Source organism: Mandrillus leucophaeus, unplaced genomic scaffold (assembly GCF_000951045.1).
Source record: "Mandrillus leucophaeus isolate KB7577 unplaced genomic scaffold, Mleu.le_1.0 Scaffold3, whole genome shotgun sequence".
NCBI lineage: Eukaryota > Metazoa > Chordata > Mammalia > Primates > Cercopithecidae > Mandrillus > Mandrillus leucophaeus.
Window position 1 is genome coordinate 6,488,651 of NW_012103142.1, and position 24,316 is coordinate 6,512,966.

The 24,316-nt window shown below is 42.1% G+C and overlaps 1 protein-coding gene across 1 annotated transcript in view; it reads left to right on the plus strand.

Moving 5' to 3' along the window:
- Positions 1-24,033, plus strand: part of DNAH8 (dynein, axonemal, heavy chain 8) — a 349,054-nt gene extending 325,021 nt beyond the window's left edge. The window contains exons 91-95 of the mRNA XM_011986894.1: positions 866-1,022; positions 4,178-4,330; positions 4,411-4,600; positions 19,787-19,908; positions 23,342-24,033. Of these exons, the coding sequence (XP_011842284.1) occupies positions 866-1,022; positions 4,178-4,330; positions 4,411-4,600; positions 19,787-19,908; positions 23,342-23,629 (910 nt within the window). The 3' untranslated portion in view covers positions 23,630-24,033. The remainder of the gene's footprint in view (positions 1-865; positions 1,023-4,177; positions 4,331-4,410; positions 4,601-19,786; positions 19,909-23,341) is intronic.
- The last annotated feature ends 283 nt before the right edge of the window (positions 24,034-24,316 follow it).

Genomic DNA, 24,316 nt, shown 5'->3' on the forward strand with positions numbered 1-24,316 from the left:
CACCCCCACACACATTTCTACTCAAATGTCCAGATAACTGGTCAACCCAGCATCTCAGGGACAGAGACTAAGTTCCTGCATCTCAGAGTATCTGGTCAACCTGAGAGAAAGCTAAAGAGTGGGAATGAGAGAATCAAAACTCTCTGAAAGCATCCTGTTACTTCCCTCCACAGCACTTGTTAGAATGGGGTTGTCTAATATCTATCTCCTCCACTAGAGGACAGAACTATGTCCTATTCCCTGCTATATTCTAGAACTTAGCTCAGCGCCTGGTACGTAGTAAATCTTTATTGAATAAATGGATTTAAAGATGCATAGCTGCATTTGAACAGGTGGAGCAGATGGGTGTCAATAGATTGCCCTGGAAATCATAAAACCAGTGGAAAAATGAGAAAACAAGACAGAAAAGATGAAAACATTTTAATAGTTTATAACTCAGTGAGGAAATATGAGTGGTCCTATTTGAGCAAACAAGCTGTGCTATAATGATAGACTCTTATGACCATTCTATAGCAAAGGAGAGTGAACGGAGGTGAGCTCACTGTTTAGCAAGAGGTGGTCAGGTTAGCTACAACCAAGATGGTGAAGCAGCGATTTGGATTTCCAGGGGAGTTTTTGGGTCTCTTTCCTTGAGGATGGAGAGTGTTTCATTTCACTGATGTTCTTGATGTCCTATTAGGAGGTAGTAGAATGGATCTCTAGTTTTTTTCATTCCCCCAGGTTGATAGTAGTTAACTTTTCTTCTCCTTTTTTTTTTTTCGTAGCTTGCTTTGATTTAAGTGATTCTATCAGTTCATTTTAGCTTTGACAATTATCTCTTACGTGTTTCCCTGTGACGTGCTGAACAGCTCACTCTTTTTACTAGGTATCAGAGTAACACTGCTTCTGCTGTTCTTGAAACAATTACCAACATTCAACCCAAAGAGAGTGGAGGTGGTGTGGGAGAGACCCGGGAGGCCATTGTTTATAGATTATCTGAAGATATGCTGAGTAAACTCCCTCCTGATTACATTCCTCATGAGGTAAGCCTTGCTGCTTTCCTGCTGGCATACAGAGCTATTTGTATATTTAAACAGTAAGTCTGATTACCATGGAAAGCAAGAATCTACCTGTTGGTGACTATGTGGCAGATGACCTGCGTGATAAATTTTGACTATATTACTAAACTCTTCATCTCTTGTTGTTCACGTCATTCTCTCTTCAAAACTTAAAAATATCAGAAGAAAACATTTTCCATGTTGCATTCTTTTAAAAATTCCCTTACAAGTTAATTCCTCCTCAATCAAAGTTTCCACAGTGACCCATTTATATATCAGTTTCTATGATGCCTTAAGCTGTGGTTAAAAAAAAACTCAAAAATCTTTAAGGCCAAAAGGCAATGGTGTTGGTGATTTGGTATTCTTTAAGATGTTCCAAGTGTTTTAACTGTAGATAGATGACTCACCCGTCTACTCCATTGATTTTTAATCACGTCTGCAACTCATTGAATAGGGTAGAACAATTAATGGAGATATTATGATGAATATAAGCACCCCGTTACCAATCTGAAGTTTTCTAAGAACCACACTTATTCATTGATTAGAATGGCGTGGCATGGGACAGTAGCTGTGTTTTTGAGCACTCATTACAAGCCAGGCCCTGTCCTAAGTGCTTCATACACATTATGACACTCAGTGCTCAGGACAGCACCAGCAGAAACCAAGCTAAGTGGCAGAGCAAGAATTTGAACACAAAGTGATCTGACTCTAAAACCTGCAGTCTTAACTAGTTTTAGCATGCAATGAGTGTCCCAACAATGAAAAGTGTTTTATTGCCTCTCAAAATAATTATTGTTTCCATTGTGTAGATAGGTACCAAGACCTTTGGTTAAGATATTGAAATCAATAGCTTCATGTAGAGATAGTTATGGTAAGGGGAGAAAATATTTTTAAATGGATAAATATTGTAAGTATACACTTTCAATAGTTTTATTGGTGTGATCTTCAAAAAACAAGGCAGCGTACTTGCCTTCAAAGATTTTTGATACTGGCATGTGAAAGTGAGATAAAGCTTACTCTATATGACTGTACCACAGGGCTGCTATTGCCAGGGGAAAGGTTCAAGACCTTGTGATAATTCGAGCTGTCCAGTCTTGGTTGGAGCCACTTCACCAGCAACACCTCTGTTCTGGCGATTATTCCAGCAGCAACTGAGCATCAGGGGTGTAACTAAATGGATTTCTATATGGGAAAGAGTTTGTACTAAGAGGCATCTGAAACTTGTCCCTGTTCCAAGATCACTTACTTTTTAGCATCTTATTTTATAGACGAGATCTGTTCTTGAACATGTGGCTGTAAAGTGAATTTTGTAAATCAAAATGTAATTATACCATTGACTTCTGTAGTAAAAATGAAGCTACATTATTGTAGAAAAAAACTACCTGGTCCCAGAAACATAATGAAAATGCTATATAAGATTACAGCAAGTCTTAAATTTTACTAATAAAAGGACAATTTTAGGCTGGAACAATAATTATACTCAGAATCAGGATTAGAATTGCATTTTCTAGGGTTTAAGATTTTTCTAAGCATGTCTCTATCTCAAGTAAAGTTTCGCTTTTAAAACGCTAAGCAGGACAAGGCGATTTGTTTGAAACTGCTAATATACTAGAGATACCTGGGCTATTGATTTGAGACTGTGGTCAATTCCTGAGCTTTATTTTCCACTCATGAGGTTGCAAAAGTATTTCTATGATTTCCCTTTTTCCTAAGAGTGAATTTCCACTCTTGAGATGGATTGATTTAAAGGGAATTATATATAGATGTAATTACACACAAACACACACACACACACACACATCTGTATAGCATATATATATGCTATTCAGCCACTGGAGGTTGAAGTACTTGGGATGGAGATGAGAACGAGGCACTGGAGGCTGCAAAAATGTAGGCTCTAGAACCAAGAATTCTGGAGAGTAGCTGAAGGTTGCTACGTCGGGCTGGGCCAGGGACCTTCCCTGGCATGCTTGACTGATTTTAATATAGTTTGCCCCACCTGCATAGGTAGTCCTATTCAGCTGCCTGTTTTATATCTGTGCTCAGTGTTATATCTCCTTCCGTTTTTGTGCTTTCCGTCTTCCTCTCTCGCTCACTAGAAACAACCCAATTGCAGTAAACAGAGGTGTCCCTTGCTGAAAGGAAACTTCTGCGCCACACTAGAGGCCTGTCCTATAAAAGGAGGAGATGACTCTGAAGCCCACCCGTCTCTAACATTCCAAGCCTTCTGAGGGAGCAGTGGGCATCTCTGGCAGAAAGTCCTGCAGTTCCTGGCCTCCTGTGATCCTTCAGATTGACACCTCACTTTGAGTTCTCTCCCACTCCACGTGTCCCGTCCTTGTTCCTGCAATTCGGGCATCTCTTTGATTGTGGCCAGCAGAAAGTTCAAATCCCTTTATGAGCTCCTGCCAGTATTTGTAGTCAATCTTTTCTTGGGCATATGTCACCAAATTGAAATGTGTATATTGTATTGGCGTGTTTTCCAATAATCGTCATATTTTATTGTTCCCACAACCAGAGGCTTTTGTATTGATCTCTTCAAAATAGTCAATAAGTGATACATCAAAAGGAACACATGACAGATATTTAACTGCTCTCCCACAAAATCAAATATTTTCATTTATTAGGAAAGGCTCTCTTTAGCTGTCATAGCTAAGGCAACAATGGCTTTTGGAAACTATAGCTGATCATATTTGTTGGTAACTGCTCTGTAAAGATTTTTGCTGTATTAACTTTCTATGACATTTCTAATAACTCTGCAAACATAATGAAGGAAAAAATTCCACTGTATTCCTATGAAGGTTAGATTGCAAAAAGAATATCTAATTGACACCTAGTACTTAATCATGTGAAAGGAGAAAAAGGTACAATTTTATTTCAGTTCTTTAAAGTACATTTCCAATTATTAGCTAAGTACAATCAGTAAGAAATAAAAATCATTTTAGTTGAACGGTAGTTTTGGAAACCCAGGAAATGGAAATTTTAATGGCAAGTTTGGTTCTGCAAGAGATATTTTAGAGTTCATTCTGGCTGGTAGAGATATATCCAGAGGAAGAAAACGAATTGAGAAAGAAGAGGTCATTGGAAGAGAAATGACAGATGATAAAATCTTCTTTATTGCGTTGTTTACTTTGTTTTAGGTGAAATCTCGTTTGATAAAGATGGGCCATCTTAATTCAATGAATATATTTCTTAGACAAGAAATTGACAGAATGCAGAGAGTCATTTCAATACTCCGCAGTAGCCTGAGTGATCTAAAATTGGCCATTGAAGGAACAATCATTATGAGTGAGGTGAGCTGTTCTTACATCAGTAGGCATTTCCTTCTTTGTTGATGCTTCTTATTCATGTGTTTTAACTTTTTCTTCTCCAGAACCTGAGAGATGCTCTGGACAACATGTATGATGCTCGTATACCTCAGCTCTGGAAAAGAGTGTCTTGGGATTCGTCCACACTGGGCTTCTGGTTCACTGAACTTTTGGAAAGAAATGCTCAGTTTTCTACGTGGATATTTGAAGGGAGGCCTAATGTGTTTTGGATGACTGGTTTTTTTAATCCCCAAGGTATGTGCTCATAGGAATTTTGACAAACTTGGAATTTGTGTGTTGTTGGATAGTAGCATTGTGTGATAAGTGTATACCATATAAAACAATGTGGAGCCGTAGCTTGCTGGGTGCTGCACATAACCTTTCAAAGGCGAAAGGACACAAATAATTCTTCTGTATTTGTTTTACAAATCCGATCTGAAGCTCTTCCTATCAGTTTTTTACAATGTGGTGGCAAAACCCTTCCTTTTTCTTTTCACCAACTTCAGCAAACCATCAGTCTGGGGTTTGACACATGAAAGGATAGGACACATGAAAGAGTAAAAAGAAGTTTCTCTCTAACTTACAGTTTTTAAATGTTTGTGAAATGTCAAAAATGAAGCACCAAAAGATACAAAAATTGTTTCCAGGGATTAGAAAATTAGATTGATTTCAAAAATGACTGTGACAAAAGTATTCAGGGAACTTCCGGGGGGTCTTCCCCCCCTTAGTTCTCTAGTTTTCTTTTTCTTTTTCCCTGAAAGAGTGCTTTATAATTCTGCTTCATTTATTCCTTCCTTCTAGAAATGTTTACTGAGAAAGTTAATGGCTTGATGTCTTAGAGTCTGTAAGGTTCAGGAACATGACACCTTTTTGTCTTACTAAAATATGGATAGTTTTACTTCAAGTAATTCTTGGTGAAAATGAAGAAATGTTGAATTCCTTATGGTTCAGCAGCTTATGGCTCCATTTGTAATAAAATTTTAGAATCATTCACACTTACAGATTTAGGATGAATTATTGCTCCTTGTAGCAATATAGGTGCATCTCATAAAATAATGTTGAGTAAAGGAAACCAAACAGGAAACATTACATGCAGTGTGGTTCCATTTATACAAAGAATAAGAACAGGCACAATGGCTCTATAGTGTTCAAAGTCGAAATAATGACTGTAGAAGGAGGGCAGCGATTAGAAAAAGGGTCAAAGGGCCAGGCACGGTAGCTCACGCCTGTAATCCCAGCACTTTGGGAGGCCAACATGGGCAAATTGCTAGAGCCCAAGAGTTTAAGACCAGTGGCGCGACATGGTAAAACCCTGTCTCTACAAAAAATATAAAAATTAGCTGGGTGTAGTGGCATGTGCCTGTAGTGCCAGCTACTTGGGAGGCTGAGGTGGGAGGATCACCTGAGCCTGGGAGATCAAGGTTGCAGTGAGCCGTGATTGCACCACTGCACTCCAGCCTGGGCAACAGAGTGAGATCCTGTCTAAAGAGAGAGGGAGAGAGAGAGAGAGAGAGCGAGCGAGAGCAAGGGCACAAGGGACTTCTGGGGCCCAGGAATGTTTTGTTTCTAGATCTGGATACTGGTTATGTGGCTGCATTCTCTTGGTGAAAATTCCTTGATATTGCTGTATACTGATGATTTGTTCAGGGTTTTTTTGCATAAAGCGTACTTTGATCAATATTGTACATGAAAAAATATGCATTTAATTGTCCTCTGTATACGTACATTCATTCACTGTATGCATTTTCCAATACCTTAAAAATGTTTAAATTTGAAACACTAACCATGGTGATTTCTATGAACATATCAAATTATACATAGTGTTTGATAAAGTCCGTAGCCTTTAGATTTGTAAAGGGCAGCCCCCAGATTTCACTTATCTATTTTTCTCCCAGAATTTCCGTTGAATTAGGAGAGGAACATTTTTTATTATGGGTCTCAGATTTTGTGTGTCTACTTATGAGTCTCTTTCCTCTGTATGAGCCTCAATTTGAGTAAGTCGTCACCAGGTAATTCCTGGCTGGGGAGCCTGAAGTAATAGCATTTAGCTTAATAAGGATTGTTTGACCACCTCCCATTTGCCAGCGCCTCTGCTAGGTACTTTCAATGAAGAGAGATTTGAGACCTGGTTCCTGCCCTAAAGGAGCCTATAATCTGGTTGGTAAGACAGACACATCAGCAACTTTAATGTAATGTGATAAGTGCCCCACTGTGTGAGAACTAAGTGCCATGGTAGCCCAGAGGACAGAGAGATTAATTCTGCCAAGAACTTCACACAGGAAGCAGTGAGTAGGGTTTGCAGAAGCAGGGATGCCAAAAAATAAATAAATAAATAAATAAAGAGTGAGGGCTTTCCAGGCAGAGGCCTGAGTAAAAACAAGGCTTGTTCAGGGGAACAGGGAGACCAGGGCTCAGGAGCAAGGCTGCGGGTAGCGGGGAATGAGGCTGGAGTATGAAAAGTCTTCCGGGGCTTCAGGGGTTGGGGCTGTGTATCAGAAGGTTATCCCAAGAGAAGGCAAGTGATGGACTGGAATATGGAGGCCCAGTGCAATGAGACTCTTGCCAGGTCCTAGGAAGAGGGCCTGGGACTTAACCAGGTGCTGAGGAGGGAACAGATTTGATGGAGTGATTAAATGTGGGTCTCTGAGAGAGCAAAGAGGGATAATGTAGGCTGGAGGCAAGGTACAAGACAGGGAGCACTGGGAGAGAGACAGGTAGGGCAGAGAGGCAGGGAGCACTGGAGAGGTGTGTTGACAGACTTGGAGTTGGGAGAGGTGTAAGGACCAATGATTTTCAAAAGTGTGAGGTTATTGAGTGTATCTTTGATATTTAGAAACCAAGAGAGTGGAGTGGGTTCATCCCTGGCTTTCCATAGACATGAATGCACATAAGTTTTTCAGCGATTTTTTTCCATTCAAAATATAACTTAAAAAAACAAAGTTAACACTTATGAACTAATCTTTAGTTGTTAATATTTGTTAAGAAATGTTACAAATCAGAACAATAATTAAATAAATACAAATGTAGATTCACATGATATGGTTTGGCTCTGTGTCCCCACCCAAAACTCATCTCAAATTGTAATCCCAGTGATTGGATCATGGAGGTGGTTTTCCCCATGCTGCTTTTGTCATAGTGAGTGAGTTCTCATGAGATCTGATGGTTTAATAAGTGTTTGGCAGTTCCTCCTTCACTCTCTCTCCTACCTCCATGTAAGATGTGCCTGCTTCCCCTTCTGCCATGATTGTAAGTTTCTTGAGGCATCCCCAGCCATGCAGAACTGAGTCAATTTAAACCTCATTCCTTCATAAATTACCCAGTTTCAGATATGTCTTTATAGCAGTGTGAAAACGGACTAATACATCACATTTCAGTTAATGCCTTACTTTCCTTCATTTGTTAATAATACTCATCTTTTCCCTTTTCTTCAGTTCTGCTTTCAAGTTAGACTTTTATTCTTTCTCTCAGGTCTCTCCATGTCTTGGAAAGCCCTAACTTATTCAAACATCCTACCCTTTACACACAAGCACACACATACCCTTATCCATGACTGCTTTCCATTAGTCGCACAGAAGACTGGAAGTCAACTCTTCCTGCACACTAATCACTTCTCTGCTCTCTTTTCATTCTCTTGACATGAGGGACAAATTACTTTCTGTTCCACCTCACTTGACCAAATCTGGCAAATAAAGATTACAGCAACTCCATACATGTTCCCAGGCAGTGTGCAAACAGATAGAGTCCTTTCCAACTGGAAACTCGCTGGACACTATTTGACATCAACAGTTGATTTCCCAACATGAATGTATCTCCCGGGTTTTATGTCCTCTAACTCAGTCCTCTTCAATGAAATAATTTCTTTCTTTGGTTCAAAACATTTAAGTAAATGGATTTTTAAAAAACCCTACATATTTAAGTAAAACACAATACAGTTTGCATAAAGGCCATAGTTTCATCACAAGTATATATACAGTAATCAAAATCACCTGGACCATAAAGAAGACTCTAGAACACCTGCAAAGGCTTTATTCATGTGTGATTGCTAATGTTTATAATTTTATAATGTAATGTGGCATCTGATACTGTTTAATGTGTTTCCCTCATTGTCCTTTTGGTGACTGCTCCACAGGCCTAAGAAACTTTGAGGTCTGTGCTACCTCAAGGACAAGTGACATGCTTCGCTTACCCCTGGTCAGCACCCGAGCTTCTGCTGTTTGTAGCACTGCTGTTGGCCTTATGGATGGCCTGATATTTTGTCTGTCATATTTAAAGAGGCTGAGTCAGACACCGTGGAGCTCATCTGGCATTTTCAGCACCCCTCACAATCATTTCTGTAGCAATTGACGAGCTCAACCATGTGGCAATTAGACTGGATGATTAAAATAGTCAAGCTGTCTATATCTGTGACCCTATGATAGTTTTTTCAATGTGTAGCTTTTTTCAGTGTGTGGATTTGTCTCCTGGCAGATTGCTCAGGCCGGGAGAACCTTTGTGCTCCACTGTGTTTTCCCAGCAGTCGTTGGTGCACATCTTCCCACATAATTTAAGATTGTTTTTCTCGGGGGTCACAAAGGATGGCCCTGGTCTGTTTTTCCCTTAGGTGCTCCTTTTCAGTGCATCATGTAACATGATTTAGCTTCTGGTGCATGAGCTTGCAAGTGTGTGTAGATGTCTGTGCTGTGTGTGGGATGTGTTTAAACCCAAAGAATATGAGTTGTAATGAGCCTGACTTCAAGCCAGGGTATTGACTGCCTTTCAGAACATCTTAATTGATAGCCATGCTTTGCCATTTGATGTTAGCTATGACTCACAGGGGCTGCTAATGAAATGGAGGCAGAGGCTGAACGTGTTCCCCAGGTCTCACACCTCTGTAGTAGATTGAACCATGCAGTCCCATTATTTTCCTAATGTTTAGCTCAATCTGGAGCTTGATGCCATTTAGATGCCAAACTGCACCCACTTTTTTCTGTTATTTTTTCTCAGTGTCTTGACAAGCCATGCCAGTCTGTTATGTCAGATATCAGTGACAACTTCTTCCATAATGCAAATCAAGATTTTTCAGTTAGAGGCAATTTTGCTGGATCAAAGAGATGGATCATGTTTGTCCTGTTATCTTGCATTTCTGTAAAAATAATCTACAACCTTCTGCCTGTGTGTGTGTTTTCAGGGAAACATCATCAACTAGCTAGAATCTCTGAATGCTTGTCTTGAAGAGTTATAAAAGCCTGCCATTTGTGGAGGTGGGAATGTGTGCCAAGGACTAATGGAACTTTAGGATTGGAAGGGACTGGGGGACAGCTTCTAATCTAATAGCAATTCTAAGCATGCCCCAGTGCCACTGTTTGATGAATGAGAGCTACCCTTAAACATCTTGGGAAATCTACGTGAGTGGACCTCAAGGTCCTAAACTTCAACATGAGTGATAGCACTAACCTGCCCTGTCCCCAAATCACTGAACTATAGAAATGCGTCTGAGTGAATAACAACCCGTACTCCTTGACTTTTTGTGTGAGCAGCTTTTATGCACTGGCCTTAGACACAACCACATCTCTTGTAATTCCAGTCTCTGCATGTGTTTACCTTCCTTACCAACCACCCAGTCCTTTGTAATCTGGCCAGGCTCCATCACTGTGCTGAAACTGCTCCCTCCACGGCCCTCATATCTAACAACCTCTCTGATGACATCATTGCCCTTGACTCGAGCTAGAATGCTGACTCAGAAAACTCTCATGCCTTGGTTTCCATCCATGCCCCTCCTCTCATCTCTTCCTACCTCAGAGCTCACTTTGTGTGCTCTTCTCGACACCTTCTGTCCTTGGCCTCGGCCCTCTCGTTGATGACCTCGGCCTATGACTGACTCATTTAATGTCCCACGGTAGCATGCTCGTTCCTCAATTCCACCTGCCAAGTAGGAATTTCATCCTCCTGCAAAGGTCACCAGAGCCGTGATCTGCCCATCTTCCTCCTGAGTCATCCTTGCCCGGATTCTGCTGAATGTGCTTGTGCACCATCCTCCAGGTCACCTGGACTCTTGTGAATGGGGTCCTTACGTCAAACAGTGTGGGAGAGGGAAACCAGGACAGCATGGTGTCATGGAAGGCAGGGAGAAGGAGAGTAGAAAGTAAGTAGTGGCAGGTGCTCCAAGCGGGCAAGTAAGATGGGCCAAAATGGCTAGATGGATTTTTCAACAAGAAGACCGTTGGCAGAAGTCTCAGTGGAATAGGTGGGGAGGTGCAGGAGTCTGATTTGGGGGTGTGTGAGTGAAATGAGGAAATGGAGATGGGGTGAATATGGATAACATGGATAATTCTCTCAAGACATTTGGCTGGGAAGAGGAGAAGCAAGCTGGAGGAATAGGTATTTAAATAAAAAGTTTTCTTTCTTTTTCTTTTAGTGATAGGAGAGGCTTAAACCTGTTCAAATACTGGTGGGAAGGAGAGAGAAAGATAGAAAGGGGGTTGGGGGAGGGATGAGGGAGGGAGGGAGAGCCCAACAATCCCAGAGAGGAGGTAAAAGAGGCAGAAGGAGGTGGACACAGCACTCACAAGTGGAGAAATGTGCTCCAGGCAAGCGGCACCTTGCACATTGTAACAGGAGTAATAAGGAAGGAAAGGGCATAGATGCTCATGGTAATGGAGTATAGATAGGCTTGCTGGCAAGAAGTTAAGGGCATTCCCGTCTGATGCTTTCTACTCTCTGTCCGAAGGAGGAGGCGAGGTCCTCTTGAAAGCAAGAAGGTGTTGGTGGAGAGATTTGATTTATTTATTTTATTTATTTCCATTCAGATTTTATTTTGTAAATGTGTAAGATAATTGAGATGTGCATTATTTTTATCCTTGTTTTTCTCATGACTACTGACACACTATACTGCATCTTGCTTTTTTCACTTAACACAACTTGGAAGTATTTTATACAATAATAAAGAATATCAAGATCATTCTCTGTCATTTCAGTAGATGTATGGCATTGTAGGGATGTAACGCAATTTATTTAGCCAGTTTTTCATTGATAGACATTTAGGTTGTTTCCGACGTTTTGCTGTTATAAATAACAATGCAATGAACATCCTCTACATATGTCACTTTGCATATTTTCAAATATACTTGAAAGACAAATTCCTAAAAGTGGAATTGCTAGGTCAAAGAGTGTATGCATTTTACATTTTGATGACACAAAGGTGCCCTCAATCAGGGTTTGTTGTGGCAACTTTTTTCCCCTACTAGCAGTGTATGAGGGTGCAATTTTCTTTTTCTTTTTCTTTTCTTTTTTTACAGTGAAATATTATTTTTACTTACATCCAGCAGGCAATTGTGATTAACATGAAATATCCATTTTGCCCGTGGGCAGAAACCAGAGGGGAAATAAAATTACTTACACATTACTTCTTACCATTCCAACTTTATAGGAAACTTTTAAAGAATTTGGCAAAATGGTTCTTTGTAACATTTTGATTCAGTCGTGCCTATACTTTCTGATGTGAATGATAGCTAAGAGAAAACATTTGAATCTGATTACCTCTATGAAGATACTTCAATAAAGATATTATGTATTTTCAGATATTTCTACTCTCAAGAATATGATTTGATAGGTCTCTTTGTGGTACTGTAGCCTGATAAATGTCATTTGGGTGAGTTATGCAGTGGGGTTGCAGGTGTCAAACCCCAGATTCACTGTCTGACATGAAGGGGAATCAACAAGAGTCTCAGGTTGCGGGAAATGGTAGAGAACTAGTAGAAGCTGAGCAGAAGATAAAAAAAAAAAACTGGAGACATCAAGCAAAACTTTAGGAATGTGTAATTGGATATGAATAGAGAATAGTAACAATAGGCCTACTTACCAAGTAAGGGTAATTTTATATTTTTGTAGCATGCTCACTACAAAAACCCAACTTGGTGCATCCACTTAGAGGCTCCTTGATTTACTGAAGTCTCTTTAATCCAAAACCTGGATAATAGTTATAGTTAATAATTAATAATTAGTATGTAAAGAGAATTGTTAGTCACTGTTCTGAATGCTTTACATAACAAACCCTGGTGTTACTATCAGCCGTGCTTTATAGTTCAAGAAACAGCAGCATTCCATTAAGTAGTTTGTCCAAGGACTTATGGAGCAGATCGAGGATGGACCAGGTCATCTGGCACCAGCATGTGCAACTTTTTTCTCTCATACTCTACTTTTTGATGATCTGTAAATTTTGATACTTTTTCAAAGTGAGAATTTGAAAAAGTGGTATCTTTTCAAATTTGGTGAAAATTTGATATTGTTTTATATTATTATTATTATTTTTAAATTATACTTTAAGTTCTAGGGTACATGGTGGAGAGGTTTTAAAAGAGTGGCAGAAGTTTGAGAAAGAGGGCAGATGAGGGCGACAGGGAAGGACTAATAAGTGGCCTTGAGAATTCTATTGAGGCTCTTGATTGTGAACTGTGGTGATGGTGGCTGTGTGATGGTTTCTAGTTTCATTCAGCAGCCTGGTATAGATGTGAGAGGTAGGGACATTTGGATTCATCTGGGATTGTGGTTTTGCTAGGCAAGAGATGAAAAGGATGGATCTGAACCAAGCAGGGAAGGAAGTGAAGAAAAGGGGTGGAGTTGAGGAGAAAGTCATAAAAAATGATGAGGCCAAGGGTCTGAGAGGTCAGATGCTGAATAGGGTACTGGAGAGACCCAGGTGTTGTCAGAGTGCTTAATGGGTGGCAGCAGATGGGTATATGGTAAGGACAGTGAGAGGAGGGACATGTGGCCAGAGGCGGTGGTTGTCAATGCAGCAGAATTTCCCATAAAGGGTGGAGGAACAGTTGGGAAGGGCAAGGTCTTTAGGGTTGAGCCAGGGCAACCTGGTGGAAGGTGGAAAGAACGTTCTGTGAAAAGGTGGAAAATATGAGAGTTTGTCAACAGAGGGAACAGTGGAAAGGTTTGGGAGAGAGGGGAGAAGTGGGAAGTTGGTTAAAGGGAAAGGAAGCATAAACTAGCTCGAGGAAAAGATAGTTCAGGGCAGGAATTACGTTTTTAAATGTGGGACATGGTGGGTTTAGCTGATCCCAGCCTTGCTAAGACGGGTAGTCCCAACTCTCCCGTTTATACTGAAGTTTTACTGTAGCCAATTATGTCTTGGATTAGTCATTTCAGAGAAGGTGTGTGTCTCAAGGGGCCCTGGAAAGAGTCAGCTTTTACCACTGACAGTCTTCTTAATATTGTGCCTGTACTATTCCCACTTGTCAGACTTGTTCTTAAAACACCTGTGGATCAATGACTGTCAATGACTTGTCTGTAGAACTTTTTATAGGGCAGTGGTTCTCACACCTGCCTCCACAGTAAAATCACCTGGGGAGCTTTTAACACCTACTACTGCCTGGGGCTCCAGAACAAGTATATCAGAATCTCTAGGGATGAGCCCTCTAGGGTCCACACAATCAATTTTCTTTTCTTTTCTTTTTTATTTTACTTTAAGTTCTGGGATACATGTGCAGAAGGTGCAGGTTTGTTACATAAGTATATGTGTGTCATGGTGGTTTGTCGCACCTGTCATCTAGATTTTAAGCCCCGTATGCATCAGCTATTTGTCTTAATGCTCTCCCTCCCCTTGCCCCCACCAGTAGGCCTCAGTGTGTGTGTTCCCCTCCCTGTGTCCATGTGTTCTCGTTGTTCACCTCTCACTTGTGAGTGAGAACACGTGGTGTTTGGTTTTCTGTTCCTGTGTTAGTTTGCCGAGGATGATGGCTTCCAGCTTCATTCATGTCCCTGCAAAGGACATGATCTCATTCCTTTTTATGGCTGCATAGTATTCCATAGTGTATATGTGCCACATTTTCTTTATCCAGTCTATCATTGATGGTCATTTGGGTTGATTCCATGTCTTTGCTATTGTAAATAGTGCTGCAATAAACATACATGTGCCTGTGCCTTTATAGCAGAATGATTTGTATTCCTTTGGGTATATGCCCAGTAATGGGATTGCTGGGTCAAATGGTATTTCTGGTTCTAGATCCTTGAGGAATTACCACACTGTCTTTCACAATGGCTGCAGAGAAATAGGAATGCTGTCACACTGTTGGTGGCAATAAATTTTCTGAAAAGCTTCCTTGGTCATTGTAATGAGTGAAGAACCTTAATCTTGGACCTTTGCTCCCCAGGATGTGGTCCACCAGCCAGCAGCATCTGTATCACCTGGAAGCTTAGTTCAAATGCAGAATTTCAGGCCCCACTCTTGATCTACCTACTGAATCAGAACGTGTACTTTTAGTACATCCCCCTCCCCAGGTGATTCCTGTGGACATTAAGGTCTGAGAAGCCCTGCCTTAAAACAAAGCTGGCACCTGGGTTCCACCTCCGGCGATTCTGATTTTATTGATCTGAGCTGTGACTTGGGAATTGGGAGTTTTAGAAGATTCCTGGGTGTCTCTAATTTTCAGCAGTTTAAGGTCCCTGCCTTACAGCAAAGAACCGGGAAAGGTGCTTGTTGCATTTTTATTCAACTGGGTTGACCAACCCTATCTTCATTTAATGATTTCTGACCTTTTGTTTAATTTACCAATGAACTACATTTGCTTCTCATTTGGGGGAAAAACTGCCTGTCGTAAACTCGTGGCAGGAACATCATTTCTCCTCATCTTCAAAGATGCTACTGGGAAGCTTAGTAACTGATTAGACAGGAAATACTGCACAGCCTAAGGCCTATTGCATAAGGACCAGTTCATTTATTAAAGAAAAGAAAATGTTGCTTATTTTTAGTATGAATCATTACAAAATGCCAACCAACTCCTTATGAATTTGAGGAGAGCAATCTTCCTGATTAGTTATTTCTTTCACCTTTTCTAAGACCTTGTCTGAAATGATATTTAAAGCACTCTTCAGCTTTCTTTAGGCCAGCTGATTGCACAAGTCAAACAACGGCCATGAGTGTGCTGAACTGTTGGATTACTACTATTATAGGAATGGACACATGCCAAGTGTTACTTTAGACCTGAGTTTCCAAAGTGTGATCCTAGCTTAAAAGGGAATTTTTAAAAAGAAAGAAAACAGGAAACTGTATTGTACTGGGAGGAAGCCGAAGGAGAGATGAAAAAACCATTTGGATTTTGGGGGTGGGGTAAGTGGGGGGTAGTTGTCTATAACTTCCATTAAGCGCTTTTTTTCTCTTCTCTTTTTAAAGTAAGCGGCAGGCTTTGGGTTGGCAAACCCCAGGGAGATGCAGACACCTGAGGCTGCTACCGTTTTATCTGCCTTCACGGTACTGTCCTCTTCCCCCAGCTCCTCCCTGACTCCGTGGACCAAGCCTCAGACTTTCCAGCTAACTGCTTCCCATGAGCCACTACTCTGATAGCAGCCTATAACCAAAGGAGCTGCGTGGTCCAGGCTTGGTGACCAACCCTTCTCAGCCCACTCAGTCAGGGTGCTCCCCAACTGCAGGCAGGAGGCAACACCCTGTCTGCTACCATCCTCCCCTTCCAGAGCCTACCTGCCTGCCCAGCCCTGCCCTGCCCAGCCGAGCCATACTTTGCTTTGTCCCATCTGGGGGTGCCCTGCTCAGGGATGCGCTGGCAGGGCTGCACTCAGCTTCTCTGGTAAGCAGAGACTCAAGAAACCTCTGGGGTCTTGTTTTCTGGTTGTGTGATCCCAGCGGTGCACATGTTCCCCTTGGGTGTCAGAACAGAAGGGCCCGGGAGGGAGGGCCACACCCCGGCAGTCTTGCTCTGCTGGTGTACTGGGCAGCTGCCTACCCCCACCCCACCCTGCACTGTGGGCTCCGGAATCAGCAGGTTAAGCATTTTATAAATTGTATTTTAGATACATGTTTCAAACTTGTAAGTTTTTTCAAAAGAACAAGCTTGACAAGTGTGTGAAGAATGCATTATGCTTTATGGGTTTGAGGGGGAAGAATTTTTTTTTTAAAGCGTCTGATTCAGACCACATGTAACTCAGATGTTTAAATAATCAAATCACCTGTTTAATCTCATGAAGAATAGAAGGTTACTATTGTTGAAGATTTTCCCCAACTTTTTGATTCTCCCTTTGGAGTTAAACATATGAACATAAGAATCATTTTTCTACCACTGATGATTGAAATTTGGTTTAGGAATTATTAAAACCAAATTGTGCCGGCCGGGTGCAGTGGCTCATGCCTGTAATCCCAGCACTTTGGGAGGCCGAGGCGGGCGGATCACGAGGTCAGGAGATCGAGACCATCCTGGCTAACATGGTGAAACCCGTCTCTACTAAAAATACAAAAAAATAAGTACAAAAAATTAGCCGGGCGAGGTGGCGGGTGCCTGTAGTCCCAGCTACTCGGGAGGCTGAGGCAGGAGAATGGCGTGAACCCGGGAGGCGGAGACTGCAGTGAGCGGAGATTGCGCCACTGCACTCCAGCCTGAGCGACAGAGCCAGACTCCGTCTAAAAAACAAACCAACAACAACAACAACAAAAACTAAATTGTGCCAAAACAAAAGTACTGCTTTCAAGCTCTTATAAAGAAAAATATATCAATAGTCTTTAAAAATTATACAGGCTTCAAAAAACCAGTTTTTCATTCCATTAGACTTGTTATCAGTCTACAAGAAAGATGGCCATTCATTTTTTAAATTCAATAATGAACAGTCCATTGGATTTGCTACCCTTTGAGTGCCACAAGGATCATGCTCTCTTTAGGAAGCAGAAACAAAACGATCAAGACTTGAAAGGATATATATCTTCTCTACGTTCTCTGAACATGGGAATGGCCCATTAACGTTTCCTATCCTACACTCTCAGTCTGCAAATATATTTAACATTTTCCTTTCTTAATAGTACAAGGTAACATAAGTGTGTTCTAGAGTCCGCCTCCTGGCATTCCTAAGCATTAGGAGGCTTATGGCTGAAGTCGGCTGGCCAACATGATTCCCATGAGAGAGCACCTCTCCCCATTAGGGAGAAGACAAGAAATGGCCTCTCTTTATTCGCACTAGAGTTTTTCAGAGCTCTGATGATGGCTGAAGTCTTTGAAGTAGATGTGCTAAGTAAGTGAGAATCCAGTTCTATCCTCCTCTGGCACCTATGACATTGTCTTTAGTGCCACAAGGAGTGAGGTCAAATTTGCAGTTTAGCTGGAACTTTAAATGTTATAGAAAAATTTAATTATGCAACTTGTGCAAATGGATGGTTAAGACCAGGATTCATGCCTTGTACATTATGACCTTGTAGATTCATAGAATAGTAATGAATCTTAAAATATCATAAAATAGGGTTGATTTAATTCCAAGGCCACATAACCCTACTAGGATAGACAGTGTCTAATACATGGGTGCACACTGAATGTTCAGTGGTGAAAATGACATTTTCATGGAATGCCTTAGAATGGAGAATTGGATTTTATTATTTTAGTCATATATACCATTGACTGGAAAACACACCAAATGTTTTACTGCTAAAGTATGGGAGCCTCGATGTTTAAAATGGAAGTTGCTTGGCACAGTGACTCACATCTGTAATCCCAGCTACTCCAGAGGCTGAGGTGGGAGGATCACTTGAGCCCAAGAGTTTGAGACCAACCTGAGTAACCTAGCAAGACCCTGTCTCTAAAATAATAAAAAAAGGAAGTCAACATAATTGCATGCTGATCAAATCCCCTCAAGTGGCTCCACATAGAGCACAGGCATTGACCAGCAATTGCTGCCAGGCAAACTTGCACTATATTTCCTGCCTCCTATACTTAACATTTTGTATCATAAAACCGGTCTCTCCTACTAGGCACTCTCGGTTTCATGAAACTGTAGCTGTATAAGAATCTATGAAAGTCCTTCACTCAGCTGCTTTGGTCGGCTGGTCAACTCTTCTTTTGGGTTAACGCAAGGGCCCTTCTTTACCACACCAAATCCTATTTTAGTGGGCGCTCTGAGTAAACTTTTCAAGATGCAAATAAAGCCAAACCATTTGAGTTATTATTTAAATTTTCAGTGGCTTCTCTCCATCCACAGACTTAAATCCAAACTCTGACCTTGAAAAATCACTCCTCCATCTTCGTTCTAACCTTATCTGCGGTCACTGACTCCACACTCTCTCAGCCATCCGTGTGTGTGCGTGTGCTGTTCCTTTACCTGGAATTGCCCCATCTGGCAAACTCCTATGTAGCTCTCAAGAGTCACCTTCCACTTCATCTTCTCAATGACGCTTTCCCTGAGTTGTCTTCCTGAGTAGTTAACTTTGTTCACACCTTTGTTCATAATGACAACGTTGTGTCAATGTCCAGCCTCCCCCACACTCCCTCTGGACTGAACTCCTTGAATGTGGGGCCCGTGGATGGCCTCTTCATCTTTGTGGTCATCCCACATAGTACAAGGCTTGGTACATGGTGGCCACTTCAGCAAGATTTGACAGATGAATGAAAGCATGACCATATGAGTGCCTCCCCAGGTGTCTCATTTGATAATGGGGAGAACTTGACTCTCAGTAAAGCCAGGCTAGGACCTGTTCTTTCCTTCCAACTCCAAGGGATCTTGACTCAATGCTTATAATTATGCCTTGCAACTCTCCCCTCCCCCAACTCCCAGTCAAACCCGATAAAATGTTATCATTTTTGTGTTGTTTTGTGCATACATTGGTATGTGCTGGTTTGGTTCTCAGAGCCAACTAATCTGGGAGTAGCAGGAACACGCACATTATAAAATTTTACTCATTGGAGAGCTTTATGATTTTTAATATTTACATGGAGGCCAAAATAAAATATGTAAGTCATAAATATGTTTTCTTAAGGTTTTGAAGTCCAGTTTGAAGTTTAGGGTATTTTTTTCTAACATTGATTGTTACGCTCCAAGAAAGGCTTATCTTATTGAATTGAATGGCATGGTTTGCAAATACTAACTTTAAAGAAAAGCCACAATGTGCAGAACCGCATATTGTCTTAAAATCACTGTATTATGTACATTAAAACATGTAGCTTTCCTTTCCAGGGTGATTGCTTTGTTTGGTCAAATTGAAAGTCAGGTTTTCTATTTTGGCATTATGCCTTATTTCCCTAGACTAAATGAAATTGTTCCATTATAGCAAATAGACGCTTAGTAATGGTTTGATTCAAGTCTAATTGGAATGCTCTTCTCAGAATATTTCACCATTCCGATCTTATTCCTCGATATTATATTTTCAAATAGAGACTGTGAGCTAGAATTGGGTTACAAGCCTTTAAGACTTGAGCAGCTGAAATCTCAGGAGAGTTTCAAACCAAGGGCCAGTTTGAAGTATAAATGGTACTGCTTTCCTGCTGTCAGCAGGCGAGATTTAGCTCATTGCCGGTCCCCACAGAAATGAAACACTGAGAGAAATGTCTCCCCTGGGGTTTGGCCTCAACTCCTTTTGAGTGGGATGTGTAGTTTGGAGATTGATAAGCAAGTAACACTTAACATTGCTTCCTTCTTGTTTTTAAAATGGATTGCAACAAGAAGTCAACATCTCTTCTTTTTTTCTTTAAGGCTTCCTCACAGCAATGAGGCAAGAAGTGACCCGTGCCCACAAAGGCTGGGCACTGGACTCTGTGACCATCCACAATGAAGTTCTGAGACAGACCAAGGAGGAGATCACGTCACCCCCTGGAGTAGGCATCTCTGGGCAATAGCAGGGACCGTTCTGGAGACAGAGCTGAAATTTCAAGTTCTGCTTAAAACTGAGCTATGAGTGCCTTGGTTAGGTCCATTTGCTTTGCAGCAAGAGTTCCCTCTGTCATAACCAGAAGACCTCCCCTATCTGCCGGAGTGGAAGGTTAATGAATGACAAGGTCTAATGAGCTCTTAGAACTCTGCAGACTACATTTCTACAAAATTAGAAGTTATACTTGTGTTTGCTAAAAAGACTTTTTGGCTAGGTGCAGTGGCTCATGCCTATAATCCTAGCACCTTGGGAGGCTGAGGCAGGAGGATAGCTTCAGTCCAGGAGTTCAAGACCAGCCTAGGCAACACATGGAGACCCTGTCTCTACCAAAAACAAACAAACAAACAAAAAATAGCCAGTCGTGGTGGCACACATCTGTAGTCCCAGCTACTTGGGAGGCTGAGGTGGGAGGATTGCTTGAGCCCCGGAGGTCGAGGCTGCAGTAAGCAGTGATCACACCACCAGACTCCAGCCTGGGTGACAGAGTGAGACCCTGTCTCAATAAATAAATAAATAAGGCTTTTCTACACATCTCCAGCTACTGCTATGGGCCACTCACAGATTCTACTATACGCAGCAGAGATGAAGAGGACTAGCAGGCTGGAGCCGGGGGCCAGTTCCAGGGTGTCCCCTTCGAGCTTCGAGTGGAAAGGAACATGGCTGGGGGAAGAGCCCCCACTGCCTGGACGCTGATCTGCTCAATGAATGTGGGCAAATTCTTTAACTTTTTTGAGTCTTCACATCTTTATCTGCAAAATGAGCGTGATAATTCAACCTTATTAAAGGTAGCTGTGGCCAGGCACGGTGGCTCACGCTTATAATCCCAGCACTTTGGGAGGCAGAGGCAGGAGAATCACTTGAGGTCAGGAGTTCGAGATCAGCCTGGCCAACATGGTGAAACCCGTCTCTACTAAAAATACAAAACTTAGCCTGGGGTGGTGTTGGGCACCTGTAATCCCAGCTACTTGGGAGGCTGAGGTGGGAGGATCGCTTGAATACAGGAGGCAGAGGTTACAGTGAACCAATATCCCGCCACTGCACTCCAGCCTGGGTGACAGGGCGAGACTCCATCTCAAATAAATAAATAGATAAATAAATTTTTTAAAAAGGTAGTTGTGAAGATTTAAATGTGATCATTTAGGTGCAGTGCTGGACCCCACGTAGAATCTCAATAAATCAGTCTCCCTTTCCCTTTCTCTGATTTTCATTCCCTCATTTGTCCAGTAAGGGGGCTGGACCAGATGATTTCCAAGTTCTAGCCAAGTTCCCTGCCACCTTATAACGAGGGCCGCCTTTCCTTCAGTTTCCAGTATTATCTTCCTCATTCCTGTCTGAGGCCTCACTAGAAGCACCTTAACCTCCAGGTTCCCACCAACAATCTCTTCTAGGCAGTTTCAAAATTCCTCCAGCCTCTCCCCATGATGCAATTCCAGAATTCCTTCCACATCTGTAGGCATTTGTTACCGCAGCATCCTGCTTCCTGGAATCAAAATCTGTGTTCCTTTCCAAAGGCTGTCATAACAAAGTATCATTACAGTGGGTGGCTAAAAACAACAGAGATCTATTCTCTCACTGCTTAGAAGGCCAGAAGTCAAATCAGGGTAGGGTTGGTTTCTACTGGAGGCCCCGAGGGAAAGTCTTGTTCTCAGCCTCTCTCTTAGTCTCTGGTGGTTACTGAGGATCTTTGGCTTTCCTTCATCATTACAATCTCCGCCTCTTTTCTCACATTCATCTGCATAGGTATGTATATCTCTGTGTCCTCTCCTCTTATAAAGTTACCAGTCACATTGGATTTAGAACCTACCTTAATTCAGTGTGTCCTTATCTAAACAATGTGTGCAAAGTCCCTATTTCCAAATAATTACATTCCAAGGTTCTGGGTGAACATGAGGTTTTGGGTGACACTATTCTATCTACCACACCTTCTCACTGACTTTTTAAAGTTCTGAGGCTGAAAGCACCCTGGAGAGGGATACAATTTACCATATGATGGCTTTTAAGTGGTCCCATTATTCATGTAGTTCATTGTCACCCACGGAGTTAATGATGGTAACCGTATGTCCTGATTTTCTGGGACTGCCCATGGTTTTACTGTCAAACCATGTGCCTTCGTTTTTGGTTCAAAAAATATGGTCCTCACACGGTGAGTCCACGCGGGGGGGGGGGTTCCAGAAAACACTCTGCAACGAATCTTACTGTCTTTTATTCTAATCGGCATTTACTTCCCCTGATCTGATCCTCACTGGAGATGGAAAAATGGTCACCATCCTCTACATTTATCTCTTTGGTGAGCTGGCATGATTGTTGGAGCCTCCCCTGTGATTCTCCTTCACCCTTTCTTTTTTTAGTGAATACATGTTCTGTGGCTCCCCACTGCCTACAGGATCCAGTTTAAATTCTTCAACTTAGCACCCAGATCCTTCCACGGTCAAGCCCTAACTTCTTTTACAACCATTGAGCCCTCTGGTAAAGGAAATACTGGGGCTCTTCCAGCCCGCCCTGCCTTTGTTTGTAGTGTTACTCCTGCCTGTGTTGCCTGTGCTCTCGCCTTTGTCTTTCCAAACACAGCCCCCTGCTGCAAGGCCATCAAGGCCTATCAAGGCCGTTCCCTCTACAGAGGCCCCTGAGCACTCCGGCCACAGGGACCTTGCCTCAGAAGTCACTGCCGTCACCCCCAGAGCAGTTCTCCGGGCACTCCCAGTAACAAGTGTGGGCTGCTATTCAACTCATCTTAAAAAAAATTTTCTGCACCTATGCATCTTATCTCCCTGATTTAATGATGAGGACCTCCAGGGCAGGGCCTGTTGTATGGGAGAGACACTGGGGAGGGTGGCCAGACGCTGCCCCTGCCGTGCTTCCCCTGGCTCTACCATGCCTGACCTCTGGGGGTGCTCTGACTCTCCCACTAGCTGGGCCTGGCTGTGGAAACCTCACTTCATCCTGTGGCTGAGATGAAGTTGAGACACAGGTTGGCTTGGCCAGTGGCAGGCTGAGATCCTATATGACAGCAGCTCCAGATCCTGTTCCATGCTCCCGCCTTCCACCAACTCAAACCAGACCTCTCAGAGACTTTCACCTCCCTGTAGAGGTGATCTGGTGCTACCGGCTTAACCTGTTGCTCAGGGAGGCCACCCCCACACTTAAATAACTAATAACAAACACGAACATTTCTACAGCACTCATAGCCTCAACAGAGGCTGCAGGAGAAAACTGGGCTTAGTATTTCATGAATGCAATGTGCCCGGTGGTGCCTTCCTCCCTCTGGTAGTGTTTTAAGACTGGTGTGTGTTTTATTTCCAAACTGACAGCCTTTATGACACTAATTTTGCAGCACCTAGTTTAAAAAATAAATCCTATTACCTTATGCTTGACTCTTCCAGGAAGGTGTGTATATTTATGGGCTGTACATCGATGGAGCAGCCTGGGACAGACGGAATGGGAAGCTCACGGAATCCACCCCCAAGGTACTCTTCGCGCAGTTACCCGTGCTCCACATCTTTGCCATTAACTCCACGGCACCCAAGGACCCCAAGCTGTATGTGTGTCCTGTTTACAAGAAACCCAGGCGAACTGATTTGACCTTCATCACTGTGGTATATTTGCGAACAGTGTTGTCCCCGGATCACTGGATCCTGAGAGGAGTGGCCCTTTTGTGTGACATCAAGTAAGTTCATTTCCATCTGCTGAGGGCACCAGAAGCCACATAGGCAGCCTGTGCTATTGAGGGACTCAGTGATGTGCGTGTCTTTTCTCCCCAATAATTACTTAATTACTCTTCCTAAATTAAAAAGTTGATGTTTTCAAATTGCTGGTGTGTGTGTGTGTTTTCCTCACATATCAATATTCAAAAAGATCACTCTAAACGAATGTTTTTTATTCTGGGAAATCATATTTCATTTTAATTACTTTTCAAAGATAAAACCCTGTCTGGATGTTAGAACACTTTGGAAGCTCTGCATTTTAAAAATTTTGAAAGTGTTGATATATCCTAAAAAGAGCCTAGTAGTTGAAAACTTTTCCCTCAAGTAGGTACCAGTTTCCCTTGAATAAAATCTAGCCATGTCTGTGTTTGTGCTAACGTGTTATCTTTTGTTCTTTTGAGTTTGGTATTCTCTCTCTGCTTCCGAAATGGAAACTGAAGAGATCCAGCCAGTACTCCTTAGTAGTACAGCTGTTCAGTATGAAGTGTTTAAGACAGAAAATCCACTGGGATGGCCATTCTTGTGATGTATTTTAATTTTATTTTATGTTGTTTTATTTTAATTTTTACTGCTTTTGAGGCCCAGAGAACTTAGACTCTCCAGCTCTCCCTCCCAACTCCAATTCTGCAGGAGATAATGAAACACATTTCTAGG